General features: G+C 42.4%; 1 protein-coding gene and 1 long non-coding RNA gene across 4 annotated transcripts; both read right to left on the reverse strand.

The window, feature by feature from the left end:
- Window positions 1-935: 935 nt before the first annotated feature.
- On the reverse strand, window positions 936-4,233 carry kazald3 (Kazal-type serine peptidase inhibitor domain 3). Of its 3 annotated transcripts, none has more exons than XM_046345164.1 (4): window positions 4,131-4,233; window positions 2,598-2,758; window positions 2,202-2,349; window positions 936-2,068 (listed from the first exon to the last, which is right to left on the reverse strand). In XM_046345164.1, exons 2-4 carry the CDS (start codon window positions 2,703-2,705, stop codon window positions 1,980-1,982), a joined length of 345 nt encoding a protein of 114 aa, XP_046201120.1. In that variant the 5' UTR covers window positions 2,706-2,758; window positions 4,131-4,233; the 3' UTR covers window positions 936-1,979. The 3 variants fall into 3 exon arrangements, with proteins under 3 accessions (XP_046201120.1, XP_046201119.1, XP_046201118.1); XM_046345163.1 differs by having other exon boundaries at window positions 936-2,065; window positions 3,337-4,213; XM_046345162.1 differs by having other exon boundaries at window positions 3,337-4,210.
- A 14,183-nt stretch (window positions 4,234-18,416) lies between these two features.
- On the reverse strand, window positions 18,417-22,225 carry LOC124033200. Its single transcript, XR_006838333.1, has 4 exons — window positions 22,190-22,225; window positions 21,214-21,577; window positions 20,851-21,017; window positions 18,417-20,344 (listed from the first exon to the last, which is right to left on the reverse strand). It is a non-coding gene; the product is annotated as an uncharacterized LOC124033200 (long non-coding RNA).
- Between the last annotated feature and the right edge of the window lie 733 nt (window positions 22,226-22,958).

Genomic DNA, 22,958 nt, shown 5'->3' on the forward strand with positions numbered 1-22,958 from the left:
GTGTTGCAGACTCTGGGGCCTTTCAGAACAGATCTATATATACTGAGATCATGTGACATTTAGATTGAAAACATGTGAACTTTATTTAATTAATTATGTGACTTCTGAAGGTAATTGGGTGCACCAGATTTTATTTAGTGGCTTCATAGCAAAGGGGGGTGAATACAGATGCACGCATCACTTTCAAAAAAAATGTTTTCTGAAACAAGTAATTTTATTCATTTCACTTCACCAATTTGGACTATTTTGTGTATGTCCATTACATAAAATCCAAATAAAAATCCATTCAAATTACAGGTTGTAATGCAACAAAATAGGAAAAACGCCAAGGGGGATGAATACTTTTGCAGGGCACTGTATATTTTCTTGCTTTGTCTCCTAATTCCTGCTACCTTTCAAGGAATGTCAATTTCCCTACTTTCTTTGCATCACTAAAACATAGCTCGGAAATAAAACAGGCCCTGAATGTTTATTATGTTTTCCACCCTGGTGCTGTCTGTGACTGTCAATCAAGCCAAGTAGCTATGTTTCAAGCAGACCTGAACTGCTTCCCTCAAACTTTTTTGCTTTCCTCCTTTGCCAGTAATGTATTTTCAGTGGACAGGATATTAGACGAGCTCGAGGGAACTGAAAGCCCCATGCCCATCTGAGCCTCAAACAATCCTCTTGATATCTAAAAGTTTTCCATACAGTTAAAAATAAATGGATTCCAAGAGTTGGGGAGTTACTCCTTGACTGGGGTTTTCCTCCAATGATGGTCTCTGCTTGAAATAACACAGCAAAAGAAAATGGAAGCAAACAAACAGGGATATTGTCTGGGTATTTCAAGAGTAGGGGTCCAGACCATGGCTTTGATTTACACCAGTATGACTGTAATTACTTTAACAGTCAGTGTTGCTGAAGGGACTTTGGCACGCAAATACATGCAGAGACTGTTTGTGATTACTGTTTTTCATTTATTGCATATTTCTTTCTTCTGGGAATGCAATATGTAACAGTAACAGTAACAGTAACAGTAACAGTATGTAGTAAGCCATCATCGCTTCAAAATGTACGCATTTTACATTTAATTTTTTATCCAGATGAAAGCATAAATAATTTGGAAAAACATATATCCCCTTTGAGATGATTTTATATATTGTAATATTCAGAAGTAGCATAATATAACAAATCTTTGTAATATAATTTGTTTATTCATATTCATAATATATTCATAATATTCTTAGTCTGATGTTGCTTCCTTTGCGTAGATGTAGTAGGAATGCTATATTTAGGTAGTCCATAATCTCTTATAAAAGGAAATAGAACCTTGTTGACACAAGAACAAAGGACATGGTGTTTCTCTTCATGTCTGAGCTGCACAAAAACATTAAAACCATCTGTGGGCTTCCCTCCACCATAACCAGAGCTGGGCTTGGCTTACTGACACATCTGCCCAAGCATTACAGCGATAGATAGAAACCTATAAACCAGCTAAATGTACATTCCAGTTCTGAGACACAACAATGCACCTAGACATTCCACATAGAGTACATCCAGTTGCACATATTGGTTGCACACATGCCAGGTTCATCCTGAGGGGATGGCTAAACCTTTTACCAGACAGTAACAGGACAACTTTCCTGCACTTTGGAATGTAGACTTATAGTCACAAGGAAAATGGGTTTGAACAGCTTTTGAACGAAGAGACATTCATTCCTTATGCTTTCAGTACTATATAGTGTACAATATAGACTTCAGGAATGATCAGACGCTTCCATAATCAACTTCCACACATATTCACCTATGCTTTTGTTATATATCACGTTCACATCTCCACTTTCACCATCTTGACTACAGATGTAGAGATGAAAACATGGGGTTAAGCTGAACAGTTGTACAAAATCTGCGTGTGCAACACTACAACAATTGTGAAGATTTTCAGGATGCCATCAGCACCTCCGTTAGTGAGGGCTGATTCTTTACAACGGAGGACATCACTAGTAGTAATCCTCATCATACTCTCTCTCCGAGTGGCCATACTCCAACATTTCCGTCACGTTCTCCGTCAAGTAGACGGACATCTCTTCTGAAAAAGTATTAGATGGGGTTATTAGCTTACGTAGTATCGTAACCAGAGGAGTCAATCTCACGTCTGTTATTTTGAGAGATTTATGTGACAGCTGAAGAAAAATGAAATAAAGCTCTAGAACTGTCATTACCTGGACCTAGAACTCCTAACACAGCCATTGCAGAGATACTGCCGAGCTCGTTCCGAGCGACACAGCGGTAGGTGCCAGCATCGGCCAGGCCAGCTTTCTCGATCTGCAGCCAGCTAGAGAGCTCATACTTCAAGGGACCACCCCGAGACTGTCCAGCACAGCGCAGACAAAGAACATGTTTAAGCATAGCCTATTGTCTAGGACTGAATTAATTAATGTACATAATTCTATGACGCAATATATAAAATGAAATACCAAGGACCTATGCATAATCCACCCAATATTCCTGCATCATCCAATAAGTAAGTATGTTGATGGAAACATTAAAGAATATACTAAGGAAACAGCAGAGGATGGTTTTCGAAGCATTGATTGAAGCCTCTAAACAAGGTTCACCTGGACAGATATGTGTGGGTCATCTCCTGGAAGAATAATGTCTCTGCCATCCTTCTTCCATTCAATCATTGCCATTGGAAAGGCAAAGACCTCACAGAGGAACACCATGCTACTACCCGTAACATTCACCAGGTTCTGGGGTGGGACCTTGATGATCGGCACTGAAAAAAAGAAGAGGTAGAGTTGGGGTGTTTACGAGCCAATTCCTCTCTCACACAGCTCCTGAGCAGCAAGCCTGACTCCTGGAACTGGTTAAAACAATACATCTTTCTCAATGCCTGTGCGGGAAGTACAGGCCAGCCCCAAAATCCTCAAACCTGGGGGTGGAGTAAAGATTCCTCTGGATCAGTCTCAGTGAGTTCTCTTGCTACTCTGTCAGACAAATCTAAGACTGGTGACAGGAAACCACTTTGCCCTAATCCATATTACATGCACTCTTGCTGATTGACTCATGGTCTGTGTCAGTTTCTTTTTCCCCACGTGGCAATGTGTTACATGGAACAATAAAGTGTGTATTGTATGCAAAATTATCACGTTAATGATTATTTCGCTAGCAGATTGATTGAATAGGTTTTGTTTCTGTTTTGGCCATGATGTTAGTTTCCCCAAGTGATCTTTTGTCTACTGTCTGCCAATTTAATCACGGTTTATGAGCAATAACTGTAGATGAGTAAATGTACACTGACTGAGACAGCACTAGGCGCAAATCAAAGCCATAGCATCATAATAAGCGATTTACCTGTTTTGCATGGACCTTTGCGCTTTATCTTGAGTGATGAATTTGAGAAGTACGCTTCTTTAAACTGACAATTGTTCATGTATGTTCTGTCATCGGAACCACAGAGCGCATCTTGCGATTGACAGACGCACTGCGGCTCCTCAACTTCTCCATCTCCAACATCCAAATCGTCAATTTTGCATTGAAGATCCGTCCCACAGAGACCGTAAAACACATTAATGTCGCCAATATCACACGTCTGCCCCTCTAGATTTCCACACTCTTGGCAGCAACCACAACTGTCCAAAATGAGCCCAGCCCTGCATTCTTGTGCCACGGGACACAATTCAGGTGAGCACTCACCACAAGCGGTTACATTTCTATCAAACGGATCCTCAAGCCTATCATAATCTAATGGATCGATAGCGTAATCTAATGGGTCTATACGTTTGTCAATGACCTCATCAAACTTGTTCGGGAAGCTTTCACAAGTTCTCATGTTCAGCAAAAGCATAATTCCGCAAAGTAATATTTCCCATGGCATTTTGACTGACTTGCTGGTCTTCTATGATTTTTTTATAGCACTTTTCGTTACAGCACTTTAGCAGAAAAATATAATCCACTATAGGTCTAAAAAATCATTATACAGTCCACTTCAAAGTGTATCCTTTAATTTCCGATATGAAACTTCCAAATACATTCCAATGGTTTGATTGGGGTTGTTCAACAACTGTTAGACAATATTTCTCCCGAAGATCGCTGAGAATGCACAGCCCAGTGCTTTACAACAAAAAACAGAATGTCATTCAACAAACCTGCATTGTAGCCTAGATTTAGGAAAAATATGATGACGTTTTAAAGCATCCAGCAATTCCCAAGAACAGTGAGAGAAGGAACAGGAGGATATCGGTCTATACAGTAATAATGACCAATGATTTGATAGCAACGCCCACAGACCCAGGGAAAAGTAGTTTTATATTAGATATTCGGTTTTCTCTCGCAAATTGAGCCAAGCTATGAAAATCATACATTCTGAATTAGGGGAGAGCAATTGAAAATCCCAAATAAAATATAAAAAGAGTAATAAAAACAGGCCTGGAATTGTCTCCATCCTCCACTGATTCAGAATATAGCATTTCCATTGTCATGGTACACTTTGTTCATAGTACCTTCAGAAAGTATTCATACCCCTTGACTTCTTCCACATTTTGTTGTGTAACAGCCTGAATTCGAAATTTATTAAATTGTTTGTTTTTTCTCACCATTTGCCTTGATGACAGCTTTGCACACTTTTGGCATTCTCTTTGGCCAGAATGCCAAGCATCACTTCTGGAAGAAACCAGGAACCGCTCATCACTTGGCCAATACCATCCCTACGGTGAAGCGTGAGGGTGGCAGTATCATGCTGTTGGGATGTTTTTCAGCGGCAGGGACTGGGAGACTAGTCCGGATCAAGGGAAAGATGAACGAAGCAAAGTCCAGAGAGATCCTTGATGAAAACCTGCTCCAAAGCTCTCAAGGCCTCAGACTGGAGCGAATGTTCACCTTCCAACAGGATAATGACCATAAGCACACAGCCAAGAAAATGCAAGAGTGGCTTTGGGACAAGTCTCTGAATGTCTTTGAGTGGCCCAGCCAGAGCACAGACTTGAACCCGATTGAACTCTGGAGAGACCTGTAAATAGCTTTGCAGCAATGCTCCCCATCCAACCTGACAGAGGATTAAGAGGATCTGCAGATTGGAGAAACACCCCAAATACAGTTGTGCCAAGCTTGTAGCATCATACCCAAGAAGACCTCAAGGCTGTAATCACTGACAAAGTTGCTTCAACTAAGTACTGAGTAAAGGGTCTGAATACTTATGTAAATGTGTAAAAAGTTATTTATTTTTAGTAATTTTGCAAAACAAAAATATTTTTTTCTTTGTCATTATGGGGTATTGTGTGTAGATTGATGAGGGAAAAAAACAATTTAATCAATTTTAGAAAACGGCTGCAACATTACAAAATGTGAAAAAATATTGAATATTTTCTGAATGCCCTGTATACTATATATGAATACACTATATACATAAATGTATGTGGACAGCCCTTCAAATGAGTGGATTCGGGCTATTTCAGCCACACCCATTGCTGACAGGATTATAAAATCAAGCACGTAGCCATACAATCTCCCTAGCCAAGCATTGGCAGTAGAATGGCCTTACTGAAGAGCTCAGTGACTCAACGTGGCACAGTCATAGGATGCCACCTTTCCAACATATCAGTTCTTCAAATATCTGCCCTGCTAGAGCTGACCCGGTCAACTGTAAGTGCTGTTATTGTGAAGTGGAAATGTCTTGGAGTAAACAACGGCTCAGCCTTGAAGTGGTAGACCACACAAGCTCACAGAACGGGCCGCCGTGTGCTGAAGCTCACAACGAGTAAAAAATTGTCTGTCCTCGGTTGCAAAACTCCCTACCAAGTTCCAAAATGCCTTTGGATGCAACGTCAGCACAATAACTGTTTGTCGAAATGGGTTTCCATGACCGAGCAGCCGCACACAAGCCTAACATCCCCATGTGCAAAACGCCAAGCATCAGCTGGAGTAGTGTAAAGCTCACCGCCATTGGATTCTGGAGCAGTGGAAATGCGTTCACTAGAGTGATGAATCACGCTTCACCATCTGACAGTCCAAAGGACGAATCTGGGTTTGGCAGATGTGAGGAGAACGCTACCTGCCCGAATGCATAGCGCCAACTGTAAAGTTTGATGGAGCTGGAACAATGGTCCGGGGCTGTTTTTCATGGTTTAGCCTGGGCCCCTTTGTTCCAGTGAAGGGAAATCTTAATGCTACAGCATACAATGACATTCTAGACGATGCTGTGCTTCCAAATTTGTGGAATTTTTTTGGGGAAGGCCCTTTCCTGTTTCAGCATGACAATGCCCCCGTGCACAAAACGAGGTCCATACAGAAATTGTTCATCAAGATCGGTGAAAAAGAACATGTATATATAAAATGGTGTCGTCTGAGTGCTACAGGATGCAGATTTCTGTTTGAAAAAGCTAGCCTTTGCTTGCCTAACTGCCTGTGTATATTGGTTCCTAACTTCGAAATGCCTAACTGCCTGTATATTGGTTCCTACTCTTCAAAATGAGTGGAGAGTTGGGCTGGCCGACAGGATTATAAAAATCAAGCCTTCCTCGAAGAGCGCCAGGAGGCGCTCAACGTGGGCACAGTCATAGGATGCCAATATCATCTTGCCCTGCTAGAGCTGAAACTGTAAGTGCTGAAAAGTTGCATATCGCGGGGGCTATTCGATGCTAATGCAGTACGCCACAGGATGTTTTTGTGCCGGTCAAGGGCAGTCAGGTTAAGAGAATGCCAAGGGTGTCCAACGCTGTCATCAAGGCAAAGAGTGGCTTCGTTGAAGAATCTCAAATATAACACATATTTTGATTTGTTTTACACTTTTTTGGTTACTCCATGATTCCATGATTTCATAGTTTTGATGTTTTTACCATTATTCTGCAATGTAGAAAATAGTCTAAATTAAGAAAAACCATTGAATTGTACTGTATATACACTAGAAATGTCCTTGTTTTTGATTTTTATATATTTTTTAAAGTCAATTAAAATAACATCAAATTGATCAGAAATACAGTGTAGACATTGTTAATGTTGTAAAGTATTTTTGTTGCTGGAAACGGCTGATTTTTTTTATGGAATATCTACATAGGCATACAGAGGCCCATTATCAGCAACCATCACTCCTGTGTTCCAATGGCACATTGTGTTAGCTAATCCAAGTTTTTCATTTTAAAAGGCTAATTGATCATTAGCTAACACAACGTGCCATTGGAACACAGGAGTGATGGTTGCAGACAATGGGTCTCTGTACGCCTATGTAGAAATTCCATTAAAAAATCTGCTGTTTCCAGTTCCAATAGTAATTTATAACATTAACAATGTCTACACTGTATGTATGATCAAGTTGATGTTATTTTAATGGTAAAAAAATAGCTTTTCCTTAAAAAACAAGAACATTTCTAATGACCCCAAACTTTTGATTGGTAGTGTATATTTACAGTACATGTGTGGATTGTTCTCCATCTACCCCTAATTCAGAATATAGCATTTTCCTAGTCATGGCATGCTTTGTTCAATAGCTATTGACGAGAATATATATCCACTGAATATCCCATATTAAATTAATTTTACCTCTCCCTTTCGATGTCTCTAGGTCCAGGGTCTCCAGCTGTGTCTCTCTATCACACATTGTGTCTTCAGCCAGCCTGGTTTCATAGATTAATTCAAGTTTATCTGGGACACCCAAATTAGTGTGATATGTTAAGTTGGTATGGTTACATAAGACAGCTGGTTACTTAAGACAAAAATGAAAGTAGGGTGGTTGGTCAGGGAGGATGGGTGAGCGTCTAACATGGGTGGGTGTCTTGCGACCCGATGGTTGCGAGTTCAAATCTCATCAGGAAATTTTTTTGCATTTTTGCTAATTAGCAACTTTTCAACTACATACTACTTTTTAGCTTACAACTACTTAGCATGTTAGCTAACCCTTTCCTAAGATTAACCCTAACCATATCCTTAACCGTAACCCTTAAACTTAAGCCTAACCTTAACTCTAACCCCTACCCTACTTAACGTTAGCCAGCTAGCTAATGTTAGTCACCTAGCTAGAATTCATAACATATCATATGTTCTGCAAATTCATATTGTACGTTTTTAAAATTTGTAACATAGAATATTAATTGTAATTCGTAACAGATCATATGAAATGGCTGATGGACACAAACAAATACATACCATACAAAATGTAACATTTCATGGAGTATCTCAGATTTACGAAATAATACAAAATTCTCTGTGACTAAGTTGCAGAACCCCATCCCCCGCACTGCCCTACTAGTCTGGACAGAAGGGCTAGATGGGATGACTAAGAACAGCCTTCAAATGCATCTGTCAAGCTGGCGAGCAACACATTGTGCTAAATGCTCTCTCGCCTTTAACCACACTTACACACCACATCCATCGACACTGAAAAAAATATAAACGCAACATGTAAATTGTTGGTTCCATGTTTCATGAGCTGAAATAAAATATCCCAGAAAATGTTCATAAGCACAAAAAGTACATTTCTCTCTAATTCTGTGCACAAATTTGTTTACATACCTGTGAGCATTTCTCCTTTGCCAAGATAATCCATCCACCTGACAGGTGTGGCATATCAAGAAGCTGGTTAAACAGCATGATTATTGCACAGGTGCAGCTTGTGTGGGGACAATAAAAGCCCACTCTAAAATGTGCAGTTTTGTCACAACACAGATGTCTCAAGTTAAGAGGGAGCGTGCAATTGGCATGCCAGACAATTTTATATGAATTTCTCTACCATAAGCCGCCTCCAAAGTTGTTTTAGAGAATTTGGCAGTACGTCCAACCGGCCTCACAACTGCAGACCACATGTATGGCGTCCACATGTGTGGCGTCTTGTGGGTGAGCAGTTTGCTGATGTCAACGTTGTGAACAGGGTGCACCATTGAGGCGGTGGGGTTATGGTATGGGCAGGCATAACCTACGGAAAACGAACACAATTGCATTTTATCGATAGCAATTTGAATGCACAAAAATACCATCACAAGATCTGAAGCCCATTGTGAGGCTCGTTTCTTTTGAAGGAATCTGTGACCAACAGATGCATATCTGTATTCCCAATCATATGAAATCCATAGATTAGGGACTAATGAATTTATTTCAATTGACTGATTTCCTCATATGAACTGTAACTCAGTAAAATCTTTGAATTTGTTGCTAAATTGTTGCTATTTCTATTTCATCCATACAGGCCAACTTGAAGGCAGAATATATTACAAGTACAAATAGGGTACCGATGTGTTAAAATCATTCTTTGTCGGATGTCTCAAAGTTTTGATTGAAATATGAGATGCATTCCACATTGTGTTCAGGACCAACTGACACAAGGTGGCAGCACTGCCACTGATGAGGGAGAGGGGCTTTGAGCTCAAGTAAATGAACTAGTAGACTACTACCCAATGACCATATGCATTAACAGGCTTTCCAACTTACTTTATAGCATCATTAGGGCCTATTGATTGTAGGCTAGGCTACCTCTGTTTTGAGGTTCATCAAGTTATGAACAAGTGAGTTTTATTACACATTCAAACAATAGCCTATAAAGTAAGCTAATCATTCCAATAGTTCATATGTTACAACATGTAATTAACATGATGTTAAACATTCTATGTCTATTTTTAAACTATAAGGCAATTGCTACCTTTCTCTACAAGCCAATGTAGGCCTAGTGCACAATGCCATGACTTTGAGAGGGCACTGATAGACAATTTCAATACCATGTTATTCATTCTGTGTGGAAAGGAAACCTATTTTGTAGCTCATATGTGACACACACATACAGCATCAATTGTTCTTAATTAGCCTACTACATTGTAATTAGACTTGTGCCACTTTCAGCACTTGGTCTATTTTAGGCGTGACTTTACAGTGCAGAATAAATGGAAACGTGAATTATGCAAATCTTAATCAGGATAAGGCATTAAATGAATTTTAATTGTGTAACAGTAATTCAATCCGACAGAAAATCCCTACAGACTAGCATTTTTAAAAGCATGGTAAATGGTTTTCCTCCAAATTCCTCCATTTGAAAAAAGAGCATGTATTGTCAATTTGGCTGTAGGTTATCATTATGATATGGAATAGGCCTAGCCAGGGTGCCAGTCTGCCAAAAGGAGTTTTCAAGAGAGAAGAGACAGACTTGGCACCAGGCACCAGGCTGGAATAGGCTTAGTTGTATTGCCCATAAAAATAGAATTACAATGCCATGTAAGCCATACGGAGTTTACCCATGAAGGTGCAGTAAAATTGCTTTGGTCTGATGGGCTTTTTCCTTTATGCAAATTATATTTCTATGGTAGTGCCTTCAGTCCTCGATCTCCTGGTCCCTCCACATAGTTTATGTAGAGCTCTCCTCCTGGTCTTGGCAGATGCGTGTGATGACGATGCAGTGGTAATTCCAAAGGAGAAGCAGTATCATGGCTGTTAGGGTGAGGATCACTAAGTCTCCCATCAGTCTCTGCCTTAGTCATCTCCAACCTACACAAACCCAAGCCTTTCCTATGAGATCTGCAGAGTTGCACAGAGCAGAAACAACCTCACGGTTAGATTGGGAAAATAGATTTTTGGAAAATGTTCACAGATGTTTGTATTACCAGATAGTCTAATCGTGAATGGAACTAAAGGAGCATCCACATGTACTGATCTGAATTATTCTTGGTTCCTGTTCTTGAGCACCCACAGCTGTGCATGGTCCTTGGATATGCTTTTGTTCCGACCAAGTAGCCTAGTAAAATGCTAAATTAATCAAGGGCTACATGTTATGCAGGTGAATGAGGACCCAAAAGCGACTTGGCGAAAACAGAGTCTTTAATCCAGTTTAAGGAAATAGCAATACTCCTAGACAAATCGGAGCGGTAAATAAAGCATAAGAAACAATTTCACTCGTAATCACGAGAACTGACTGGAGACTCGATAATGAACTGCAGGTTGCCTCGGGAAGGCACTTGACCGTAGCAGACTCAGACACCTGCTCACCACGCAGCATCTGAGGGAAACACGACACGACAGGGCGAAACAAAGACACAGCACGGTGAACAGTATACAAGGATCCGACAGGACAGAAACGGAAAACAAGGGGAGAAATAGGGACTCTAATCAGGGGAAAAGATAGGGAACAGGTGTGGAAGACTAAATGATTGATTAGGGGAATAGGAACAGCTGGGAGCAGGAACGGAACGATAGAGAGAAGAGAGAGAGAGAGGGAGAGAGAAAAAAAGGAACGAACCTAAAAAGACCAGCAGGGGGAAAACGAACAGAAGGAAAAGCAAAATGACAAGACAATATAAGACAAAACATGACAGTACCCCCCCACTCACCGAGCGCCTCCTGGCGCACTCGAGGAGGAATCCTGGCGGCAACGGAGGAAATCATCAATCAGTGAACGGTCCAGCACGTCCCGAGACGGAACCCAACTCATCTCCTCAGGACCGTAACCCTCCCAATCCACTAAGTATTGGTGACCCCGTCCCCGAGAACGCATGTCCATGATCCTACGTACCTTGTAAATAGGTGCGCTCTCGACAAGGATGGGAGGGGGGGAGGGAAGACGAACGGGGGTGCGAAGAAAGGGCTTGACACAGGAGACATGGAAGACAGGATGGACGCGACGAAGATGTCGCGGAAGAAGCAGTCGCACAGCGACAGGATTGACGACCTGGGAGACACGGAACGGACCAATGAACCGCGGAGTCAACTTACGAGAAGCTGTCGTAAGAGGAAGGTTGCGAGTGGAAAGCCACACTCTCTGGCCGCAACAATACCTTGGACTCTTAATCCTACGTTTATTGGCGGCTCTCACAGTCTGTGCCCTGTAACGGCAAAGTGCAGACCTCACCCTCCTCCAGGTGCGCTCACAACGTTGGACAAACGCTTGAGCGGAGGGAACGCTGGACTCGGCAAGCTGGGATGAGAACAGAGGAGGCTGGTAACCCAGACTACTCTGAAACGGAGATAACCCGGTAGCAGACGAAGGAAGCGAGTTGTGAGCGTATTCTGCCCAGGGGAGCTGTTCTGCCCAAGACGCAGGGTTTCTGAAAGAAAGGCTGCGTAGTATGCGACCAATCGTCTGATTGGCCCTCTCTGCTTGACCGTTAGACTGGGGATGAAACCCGGAAGAGAGACTGACGGACGCACCAATCAAACGACAGAACTCCCTCCAAAACTGTGACGTGAATTGCGGACCTCTGTCTGAAACGGCGTCTAACGGGAGGCCATGAATTCTGAACACATTCTCGATGATGATTTGTGCCGTCTCCTTAGCGGAAGGAAGTTTAGCGAGAGGAATGAAATGTGCCGCCTTAGAGAACCTATCGACAACCGTAAGAATCACAGTCTTCCCCGCAGACAAAGGCAGACCGGTAATGAAGTCTAGGGCGATGTGAGACCATGGTCGAGAAGGAATGGGGAGCGGTCTGAGACGACCGGCAGGAGGAGAGTTACCTGACTTAGTCTGCGCGCAGTCCGAACAAGCAGCCACGAAACGGCGTGTGTCACGCTCCTGAGTCGGCCACCAAAAGCGCTGGCGAATAGAAGCAAGAGTGCCTCGAACACCGGGATGACCAGCTAACTTGGCAGAGTGAGCCCACTGAAGAACAGCCAGACGAGTGGAAACAGGAACGAAAAGAAGGTTACTAGGACAAGCGCGCAGCGACGCAGTGTGCGTGAGTGCTTGCTTAACCTGTCTTTCAATTCCCCAGACTGTCAACCCGACAACACACCCATAAGGAAGAATCCCCTCGGGATCAGTAGAAGCCACAGAAGAACTAAAAAGACGGGATAAGGCATCAGGCTTGGTGTTCTTGCTACCCGGACGGTAAGAAATCACAAACTCGAAACGAGCGAAAAATAACGCCCAACGAGCTTGACGAGCATTAAGTCGTTTGGCAGAACGGATGTACTCAAGGTTCTTATGGTCTGTCCAAACGACAAAAGGAACGGTCGCCCCCTCCAACCACTGTCGCCATTCGCCTAGGGCTAAGCGGATGGCGAGCAGTTCGCGATTACCCACATCATAGTTGCGTTCAGATGGCAACAGGCGATGAGAAAAATAAGCGCAAGGATGAACCTTATCGTCAGACTGGAAGCGCTGGGATAGAATGGCTCCCACGCCTACCTCTGAAGCGTCAACCTCGACAATGAATTGTCTAGTGACGTCAGGAGTAACGAGGATAGGAGCGGACGTAAAACGTTCTTTTAGAAGATCAAAAGCTCCCTGGGCGGAACCGGACCACTTAAAACACGTCTTGACAGAAGTAAGAGCTGTGAGAGGGGCAGCAACTTGACCGAAATTACGAATGAAACGCCGATAGAAATTAGCGAAACCTAGAAAGCGCTGCAACTCGACACGTGACCTTGGAACGGGCCACTCACTGACAGCTTGGACCTTAGCGGAATCCATCTGAATGCCTTCAGCGGAAATAACGGAACCGAGAAAAGTAACGGAGGAGACATGAAAAGAGCACTTCTCAGCCTTCACGTAGAGACAATTCTCTAAAAGGCGCTGGAGAACACGTCGAACGTGCTGAACATGAATTTCGAGTGATTGTGAAAAAATCAGGATATCGTCAAGGTAGACAAAAACAAAGATGTTCAGCATGTCTCTCAGAACATCATTAACTAATGCCTGAAAAACAGCTGGCGCATTGGCGAGACCAAACGGCAGAACCCGGTACTCAAAATGCCCTAACGGAGTGTTAAACGCCGTTTTCCACTCGTCCCCCTCTCTGATGCGCACGAGATGGTAAGCGTTACGAAGGTCCAACTTAGTAAAGCACCTGGCTCCCTGCAGAATCTCGAAGGCTGATGACATAAGGGGAAAGCGGATAACGATTCTTAACCGTTATGTCATTCAGCCCTCGATAATCACGCAGGGGCGCGTAGAGTACCGTCCTTTTTCTTAACAAAAAACCCCGCCCGGCCGGAGAGGAAGAAGGCACTATGGTACCGGCGTCAAGAGACACAGACAAATAATCCTCGAGAGCCTTACGTTCGGGAGCCGACAGAGAGTATAGTCTACCCCGAGGAGGAGTGGTCCCCGGAAGGAGATCAATACTACAATCATACGACCGGTGAGGAGGAAGGGAGTTGGCTCGGGACCGACTGAAGACCGTGCGCAGATCATGATATTCCTCCGGCACTCCTGTCAAATCGCCAGGTTCCTCCTGAGAAGTGGGGACAGAAGAAATGGGAGGGATGGCAGACATTAAACACTTCACATGACAAGAAACGTTCCAGGATAGGATAGAATTACTAGACCAATTAATAGAAGGATTATGACATACTAGCCAGGGATGACCCAAAACAACAGGTGTAAAAGGTGAACGAAAAATCAAAAAAGAAATAGTCTCACTGTGGTTACCAGATACTGTGAGGGTTAAAGGTAGTGTCTCAAATCTGATACTGGGAAGATGACTACCATCTAAGGCAAACATGGGCGTAGGCTTGTCTAACTGTCTGAAAGGAATGTCATGTTTCCGAGCCCATGCTTTGTCCATGAAACAACCCTCAGCCCCAGAGTCTATCAAGGCACTGCATGTAGCACCCGAACCGGTCCAGCGTAGATGGACCGACATAGTAGTACAGGATCTAGATGGAGAGACCTGAGTAGTAGCGCTCACCAGTAGCCCTCCGCTTATGATGAGCTCTGGCTTTTACTGGACATGAATTGACAAAATGTCCATCAAATCCGCAATAGAGGCACAGGCGGTTGGTGATCCTCCGTTCCCTCTCCTTAGTCGAGATGCGAATACCTCCCAGCTGCATGGGCTCAGTCTCTGAGCCAGAGGAGGGAGATGGTTGCGATGCGGAGCAGGGAAACACCGTTGACGCGAGCTCTCTTCCACGAGCTTGGTGACGAAGATCTACCCGTCGTTCTATGCGGATGGCGAGAGCAATCAAAGAGTCCACACTGGAAGGAACCTCCCGGGAGAGAATCTCATCTTTAACCACTGCGTGGAGTCCCTCCAGAAAACGAGCGAGCAGCGCCGGCTCGTTCCAGTCACTAGAGGCAGCAAGAGTGCGAAACTCTATAGAGTAATCCGTTATGGATCGATCACCTTGGCATAGGGAAGCCAGGGCCCTAGAAGCCTCCCTACCAAAAACTGAACGGTCAAAAACCGAATCATCTCCTCTTTAAAGTTCTGGTAATTGTTTGAACAATCAGCCCTTGCCTCCCAGATAGCTGTGCCCCACTCTCGAGCCCGGCCAGTAAGGAGTGAAATGACGTAAGCAACCCGAGCTCTCTCTCTAGAGTATGTGTTGGGTTGGAGAGAGAACACAATATCACACTGGGTGAGAAAGGAGCGGCACTCCTTGGGCTGCCCGGAGTAGCAAGGTGGGTTATTAACCCTAGGTTCCGGAGGCTCGGCAGACCAGGAAGTAACAGGTGGCACGAGACGAAGACTCTGGAACTGTCCAGATAAATAAAGCATAAGAAACAATTTCACTCGTAATCACGAGAACTGACTGGAGACTCGATAATGAACTGCAGGTTGCCTCGGGAAGGCACTTGACCGTAGCAGACTCAGACACCTGCTCACCACGCAGCATCTGAGGGAAACACGACACGACAGGGCGAAACAAAGACACAGCACGGTGAACAGTATACAAGGATCCGACAGGACAGAAACGGAAAACAAGGGGAGAAATAGGGACTCTAATCAGGGGAAAAGATAGGGAACAGGTGTGGGAAGACTAAATGATTGATTAGGGGAATAGGAACAGCTGGGAGCAGGAACGGAACGATAGAGAGAAGAGAGAGAGAGAGGGAGAGAGAAAAAAAGGAACGAACCTAAAAAGACCAGCAGGGGGAAAACGAACAGAAGGAAAAGCAAAATGACAAGACAATATAAGACAAAACATGACACTACATCTACTTTAATTAAAATCAAATCAAAGTTTATTTGTCACGTGTGCTGAATACAACAGGTGTAGTAGACCTTAAAGTGAAATGCTTACTTACAGGCTTTAACCAATAGTGCAAAAAAGGTATTAGGTGAACAGTAGGTAAGTAGAGAAATTAAACAACAGTAAAAAGACATATAAAAAGCGAGGCTACATACAGACACCGGTTAGTCAGGCTGATTGAGGTAGTATGTATGTGTAGATATGGTTATAGTGGCTATGCATATATCATGAAAAGAGAGTAGTAGTGGCGTAAAAGAGGGGTTGGCGGGTGGTGGGGGGAACACAATGCAGATAGCCCAAAAAAAACAATGCAGATAGCCCGGTCAGCCACTGTGCGGGAACACTGGTTGGTCGGCTCAATTGAGGTAGTATGTACATGAATGTATAGTTAAAGTGACTATGCATATATGATTTACAGAGAGTAGCAGCAGCATAAAAGGAGGGGTTGGGGCGGGGGGGCACACAATGCAAATTCTCCAGGTAGCCATTTGATTACCTGTTCAGGAGTCTTATGGCTTGGGGGTAAAAACTGTTGAGAAGCCTTTTTGTCCTGGACTTGGCACTCCGGTACCGCTTGCCATGCGGTAGTAGAGAGAACAGTCTATGCCTGGGGTGGCTGGGGTCTTCGACAATTTTTGGGGCCTTCCTCTGACACCGCCTGGTCCTGGATGGCAGGCAGATTGCCCCAGTGATGTACTGGGCCGTACGCACTACCCTCTGTAGTGCCTTGTGGTCAGAGGCCGAGCAGTTGCTGTACCAGGCAGTGATGCAACCAGTCAGGATGCTCTCGATATTGCAGCTGTAGACCCATGCCAAATGAGGGGGAATAGGCTTTGTCGTGCACTCTTCACGACTGTCTTGGTGTGTTTGGACCATTCTAGTTTGTTGTTGATGTGGACACCAAAGAACTTGAAGCTTTCAACCTGCTCCACTACAGCCCAGTCAATGAGAATGGGGGCGAGCTTGGTCCTCCTTTACCTGTAGTCCACAATAATCTCCTTAGTCTTGGTTACGTTGAGGGATAGGTTGTTATTCTAGCACCACCCGGCCGGGTCTCTAACTTCCTCCCTATAGGCTATCTCGTCGTTGTTGGTGATCAGGACTACCACTATTGTGTTGTCTGCAAACGTTGTGGGTGAACAGTGAGTACAGGAGGGGACTGAGCACGCGCCCCTGGGGAGCTCCAGTGTTGAGCATCAGCGTGGCAGATGTGTTGCTGCCTACCCTCACCACCTGGGGGTGGCCTGTCAGGAAGTCCAGGATCCAGTTGCAGAGGGAGGTGTTTAGTCCCAGGATCCTTAGCTTAGTGATGAGCTTTGAGGGTACTATGGTGTTGAACTTTGAGCTGTAGTCAATGAATAGCATTCTCACGTAAGTGTTCCTTTTGTCCAGGTGGGAAAGGGCAGTGTGGAGTGCAATAGAGAATACATCATCTGTGGATCTGTTGGGCGGTATGCAAATTGGAGTGGGTCTAGGGTTTCTGGGATAATGGTGTTGATGTGAGCCATTACCAACCTTTAAAAGCACTTCATGGCTACAGACGTGAGTGCTACGGGTCTGTAGCCATGTAATTCAGTTTAGTGTTGCAGGATGCTCTTTGTAGTTTTACAGGGGAGTAATATTTGCGTGATGGCAGCTGTGTGTCCTTCGGATAATCATGTTATTGCACGTAGTCTCTAAACTTGACTGAGGACACTGGGCCCAGAGTTATCTGAGGGCATCCGGTTTAACCAGAGCTTTGGACTGCTAGTAACGCTTTATATTAGATTATTTATATAACACAATGGACAGTTTGTTGTTTCACTACCCCGTACAGTAGTTGGCAGCGGTATACCTATAAGTTTAATCTGCCATAAGATCTTAAAGAAGAAGAGGCAGAAGTTCCAGCTAAAACTTTGATTGTGCCTCATGGCAGCAATAGATCTCTGCGCTCAAGCAGCCTACTAGAGCGCGTCATCAATTAAATGATAATGCCCGAGAAGCCAGAGTTTGGAGAACATATTGGCACAGTGTTGTTAGGCACAAGACTAAGTCGAGGGCCGGCAAACCATGCCAATATATCGTCCAAACACTGGCTTTGAAGACATTATCACTTTTATACAACAGGTTACCAACATGTTCAAATAAGGATGTAAATATTTGCATGAATGTTATTTTGATGAATTTATTCATAGTAAATGTTCTATTGCCATACTGGCTGAAAACATTCTCCTCCCTTGCTTGATAGCTAGCCAACTACGGCTAACTTACAGTCATATCAAACAGTGCAACCAATATAACAACAAAGTAGTGGCATTTGCATAAACTGTTCATTTGGGTACATCCATAACAATGAGCAACAACGCACAGCTAACACAATCACTTCAAACTGAAGCTGGAAAGACTGTACACTAGCTGCAGTTTCAGTTTCAAGTTTTAATGTCACGTGTACAAGTACAGTGAAATGCCTTTCTTGCAAACTCAAAACCCAAAATGCAAGAATCAATAAAAAAGTACCCGAGAAATAAGAATTTGAAATATGATATACACAATAAAGTAAGTAAGGCTAGACAAAACTGATTCAATGTTTAACGGATTTTCCCCCCAGAAAAGTGAGGCAAGTGAGTGAAAAAATAATAATAATTAAGTGGATAAGTAATAACAGTACTTTACCACATTGTTCTAGACTATATGGACATGAACAATAGGCAAAATATTCCATTTCAGACTTATTTTCAGATTATTGGTATTAATACGCAAATGAACATTAATGAACATTATTCACATAGGATGTCTAACAGAATGCAATATTCTATCATATTCAAAAATTATTGGGAAGTTATGAATGTATTATCAGTTCATTAATCTGCTTAAATTGTATAGCCTAACACATTTTTGTAATCAAATTAAAATGTTGATACACCATAATGAGTTCATTACCTGACTGCATCTCTAGAGCTTAGGCATTAACAAAATATTCATACTAATATGATTAGGCCTCCTCCACCTGATGATATGCACGAAGTGTGTGCGTGCCACTGGCGATATCCTTTGCTGGACATGCTAGCTGTTCTCGGTGGCGCATCATCACTTCAAACGCATTCCGTCGTGGTGTTATCGGTTGGCCTATTGATACTGGTAGTACTGATAAAATTTAAGTTATGAATCGCAAATCACCCAGCTGACACACTTCGATTTCATCAATCATTTTGTCTTCAATTTGGTTGTCCAAAATACTTTCAGCTTTCTCTGCGTCTTTGCTGATGAATGCCCTGGCCAATCAATTGGTTAAATTACATTGTTGTTTCGTCTATTAATATCTTCTAATAGATCTGAAAATGATGCAAAAAACATGAATTTAACCGATGTTTGTTTATAATGAGGGACGTCCCACATTTAACCTGGAAACATAAATTGTATGAATTTGTGCTGGCTTCAGCCATGACAGCGTGAGAGAGAAATGAAACATCTGCATGTCGCCTGCAGGTGAGAGCGTATGGGGGGTGATTTATGCCAGAATTAACCTCATGAAGCTACTGATACCTTTCACCAAGTCACCTAACCTCTTCCTAGCGCCATAAAATAACGGCATGAATTAACATGGAGTCAATGGAGACAAGTTAGTTTCTAAGGCGTCAAACGTTCACGTCACGTGACACGTCATGTAGATGTGCATGTTGCGTAACGTGTCAGTATGCGGGTAAGTTTATTATAAGTGATCTTACCATGAATGCCTTAACGTCCACATGTGTTACCCGTTAGTTTAAGTGTCTGTTTAGTTCATCAATTTCATTTGTCGATTTAGCTAAAATAGGCCTATCATCTCAATGCAAAAATGATTAGGCTAGTTGATATCGCAGCTACCATTACTGTGTAGATATGCCTATTTCATGTATCAATACAAACACAAGGGCTTCTTGGTAGCATAGTGGTTAGTGTTGGGCCAGTAAACATTAGATATCTATTGTATGTCTTAGCAATGTTGAATTAACAAATACCATCAAGGGATACGATACACAATAACAAAAACCTCATGAAACAGGTGTGAAAATCAATCTAGCAATATTTTACATTTAAATACATAACCATTGATATTTGTTTGGTAGATGTGTCAATTTACTTTCAGATTTTTTTGTACACTCACTTGGCAATCAGACTGAAATATAGAATTCTGGTGTGGAATAGAGAGGAGGTGGGTCTTGTGTGGATGGGAGGTTCTGCCTGTCACTTGTTTTTCAACAGGCAGTGGACTCTAAGAGGGAAACTGTAGTCCAGGCACTGCTGCCCTCTTTGTTCTGAGTGTTTGCAGTGCTAATGTTTTTAGCTAATCTGTGCAGCTCACATTATGTGCCCAGTATGATAGTTGTCTTGCTCTTTCTAAGCAAATAATGACAACTTGACAATAACAGTTGCTGATGTAATGAAAAGTTGGAGGGTGGTTGGTAATGGGGGACATCAGGAGGATCCATGTCTGGGTGTTTGGCAGAATCCCTATGTCCTGGAGAACAGGAGCAGAGTAAAGGGAACAAGGTAGGAGGCAGATGTAAACAAGCAAACACACATTAAATGATCATTAGGTATGTAAAAAATAGTTATTGAATTATTTTATTTAATGTTTGATGAGACATGCAATAATGTTAATGGCAGACAGAAAGGATACCAGTCTAATTTTTTATGTCAGTGGGGTTGGTAAGGGATGGTCCCTGGAAAAGATAGAGATGAGTTGTGAGAGAAACTCCAGGGTGGTGTCATGACCACTGGAGTCATACACCTTAATCAGTGTCTGCTGCAGACCTACTGTAGGTCGTAGTACCACCCTCCTCCACCCTCCATCCCTCCGTACCTACCTGGATGTAGCGGTTACTTAACGTGGCCCAATGGTTAGCCTTGAGATTGACTATTTGGAGAAACCCCTGAGCCAGCGCTGGTATTGCTGAGAGCATGCCGACGCCGCCCAACACGAGGCAGCAAATGCAAATAGTTATAAGGGATTTTTATATTCACCTTAACGGATGTTGACCCCAGCTAGGATCGAAAGAGCACCAAACTTTCCCGGGTCTAGTCTTCCTTTTTTCCAAGCCAAGTCATTCACCCAGATGTCAAAGCACTTGGTCCCCTTGATTCTTCTCAGGTAGATCCTCCTCATGCGCCCTGTCCATGTTCAGTCTCACCTTGATTGGTAGAAATAAACGCAATTATATTTCATTATTTATTAAAAATACATCTATCTAGGAAGGCCAGAAAATAAATTAACAGCGGACAATAATTTTCACCTGGTCAAAAACCTCCACATCCTTCTCAGTGGTCTTCGAAGGCGTTCTTATCTGGTTCAAAAAACACTGCTGTGTTGTGTGAAAAGATAATTACCTTCCACCATTCCTGGTACCCGTCAAGGGACTTTCCCATGGCAGTCCTGTTGGTCCTTTCATCCAAACGGGGAGTCACCATACATCTACACATTCACATTATATATATAAAAAACTCACTGTACTATCAGTGTCGATTTCGGGGGGGAAAAAACCTCTACATTACAGGACGCCTATGAAAAACAATGCTACTGTGAACTTCCTGGTCCCGTCCCTCTAGTCAGTGATTCACCACAGGAAGGAGTAATGGATGTATAGTTCATTTATCTCCAAAGCTGCAATCATGGGACACACACACAGTATGGATGAATGATGAGTAGTCAACGGGATAGAACACTCCCACAGCAATTCTCCATAGATCTGCTCTGTAATATACAAACAAAAGAACAATTGAAATGTCTATCAAAGTCATTGTGATCATGTAGTGGATTTAACCATTTCTAATTTACTATGATAAAAATATTGCTTCCATGTGTAATCTCATATAGAATAAACTATCATCCATTTTAGCATTCAAAATAATTCAAATTAACCTGAAAAATTACTCAACGTCACACTCTTGTGGAGAATAAATATAATACCTAGAATGTACCACATGTTCCTAAACCGTTAAAAATCAGGCTAATACGCTGTTAACTAGTGCTCATAAATGTATAAAACATATACTTTATACATTTGTCATAAATTACCTGCAATCATGACACACACAGTATGGATGAATGATGAGTAGTTGACGGGAAATAAATAGCACTCCTAAAGATGCATTTTCAAGAAAGCTACCAACTTCAGAGGGAATTTTAGCTAGCATAAAACCCACATGGCAAACTGAGATTCGGCAAATAACATGTAAAGAGTGCCTTTACCAACAATTAGTTAAGAATAACATAAATTGCTAATGTACGATGTAAAATGTGGATTTTATGATGTAATGTCAACTTTATACATTTCTATCCCGGACCATTCCATTTTAAACTCACCAACAGCAATTCTCCATAGATCCGCTGTGGATTACCCAGAATCCCATATTTTTATCACTGAGTGTATTAGACAATGTAAACACACTAATCCACCAGGAGGTGGCATAATTTAATTACACCATTACACTACAACCATTACATTAAACTGACATGGACTAAAAACAACTAGGCTAGAGCTAACTACTATAGCGTTTAGCCAAGATAAATTTGGTTAGCTAAATCATCAAGCTAGCAAACTGTTAAATGTTATTTTCATACAAATATTAACACTAACACATTTTATTGTGACATCACATATTTACATATATTACATAAAGTAAACTGAGCCTTTGTTCATAGCAAATAAAACAATTTGTATCTAAAACATAGAAAAAAAGTACAGAAAGTTTGAACGCCATGTTAATCTTGTAACTACCCATCCCGGATCCGGGAGAATTGTCAACAACTGACACTAAGTAGCATAACGCAACGGACAAAAAATCTTACTAGAAAATATTCATATTCATGAAATGACAAGTGAAATATAATTTTGTTAATCACCCTGTCGTCTCAGATTTTGAAAATATGCTTTACAGCCAAAGCAAGACAGGCATTTGTGTTAATTTACCGATAGCCTAGCATAGCAGTATGCCTAGCTAACAGCAGGCAATATGGTCACGAAAATCAGAAAAGCAATCAAATTAAATCGTTTACCTTTGATGAGCTTCGGATGTTTTCACTCACGAGACTCCCAGTTAGATTGCAAATGTTCCTTTTTTCCAGAAAAATT

The sequence above is a fragment of the Oncorhynchus gorbuscha genome, linkage group LG04, assembly GCF_021184085.1.
Source record: "Oncorhynchus gorbuscha isolate QuinsamMale2020 ecotype Even-year linkage group LG04, OgorEven_v1.0, whole genome shotgun sequence".
In the NCBI taxonomy this organism is placed as follows: Eukaryota; Metazoa; Chordata; class Actinopteri; order Salmoniformes; family Salmonidae; genus Oncorhynchus; species Oncorhynchus gorbuscha.

Excerpts from the sequence above, each read along its gene's own strand:
- kazald3 (XM_046345162.1), bottom strand. The coding sequence starts at position 3,859 with ATGCCATGGGAAATATTACTTTGCGGAATTATGCTTTTGCTGAACATG. Across the intron at positions 2,759-3,336 it reads CAAAGGTCCATGCAAAACAG|TGCCGATCATCAAGGTCCCA; the intron begins GTAAATCGCTTA and ends TCTTTTTTTCAG. Across the intron at positions 2,350-2,597 it reads ACCCACACATATCTGTCCAG|TCTCGGGGTGGTCCCTTGAA; the intron begins GTGAACCTTGTT and ends TGTGCTGGACAG.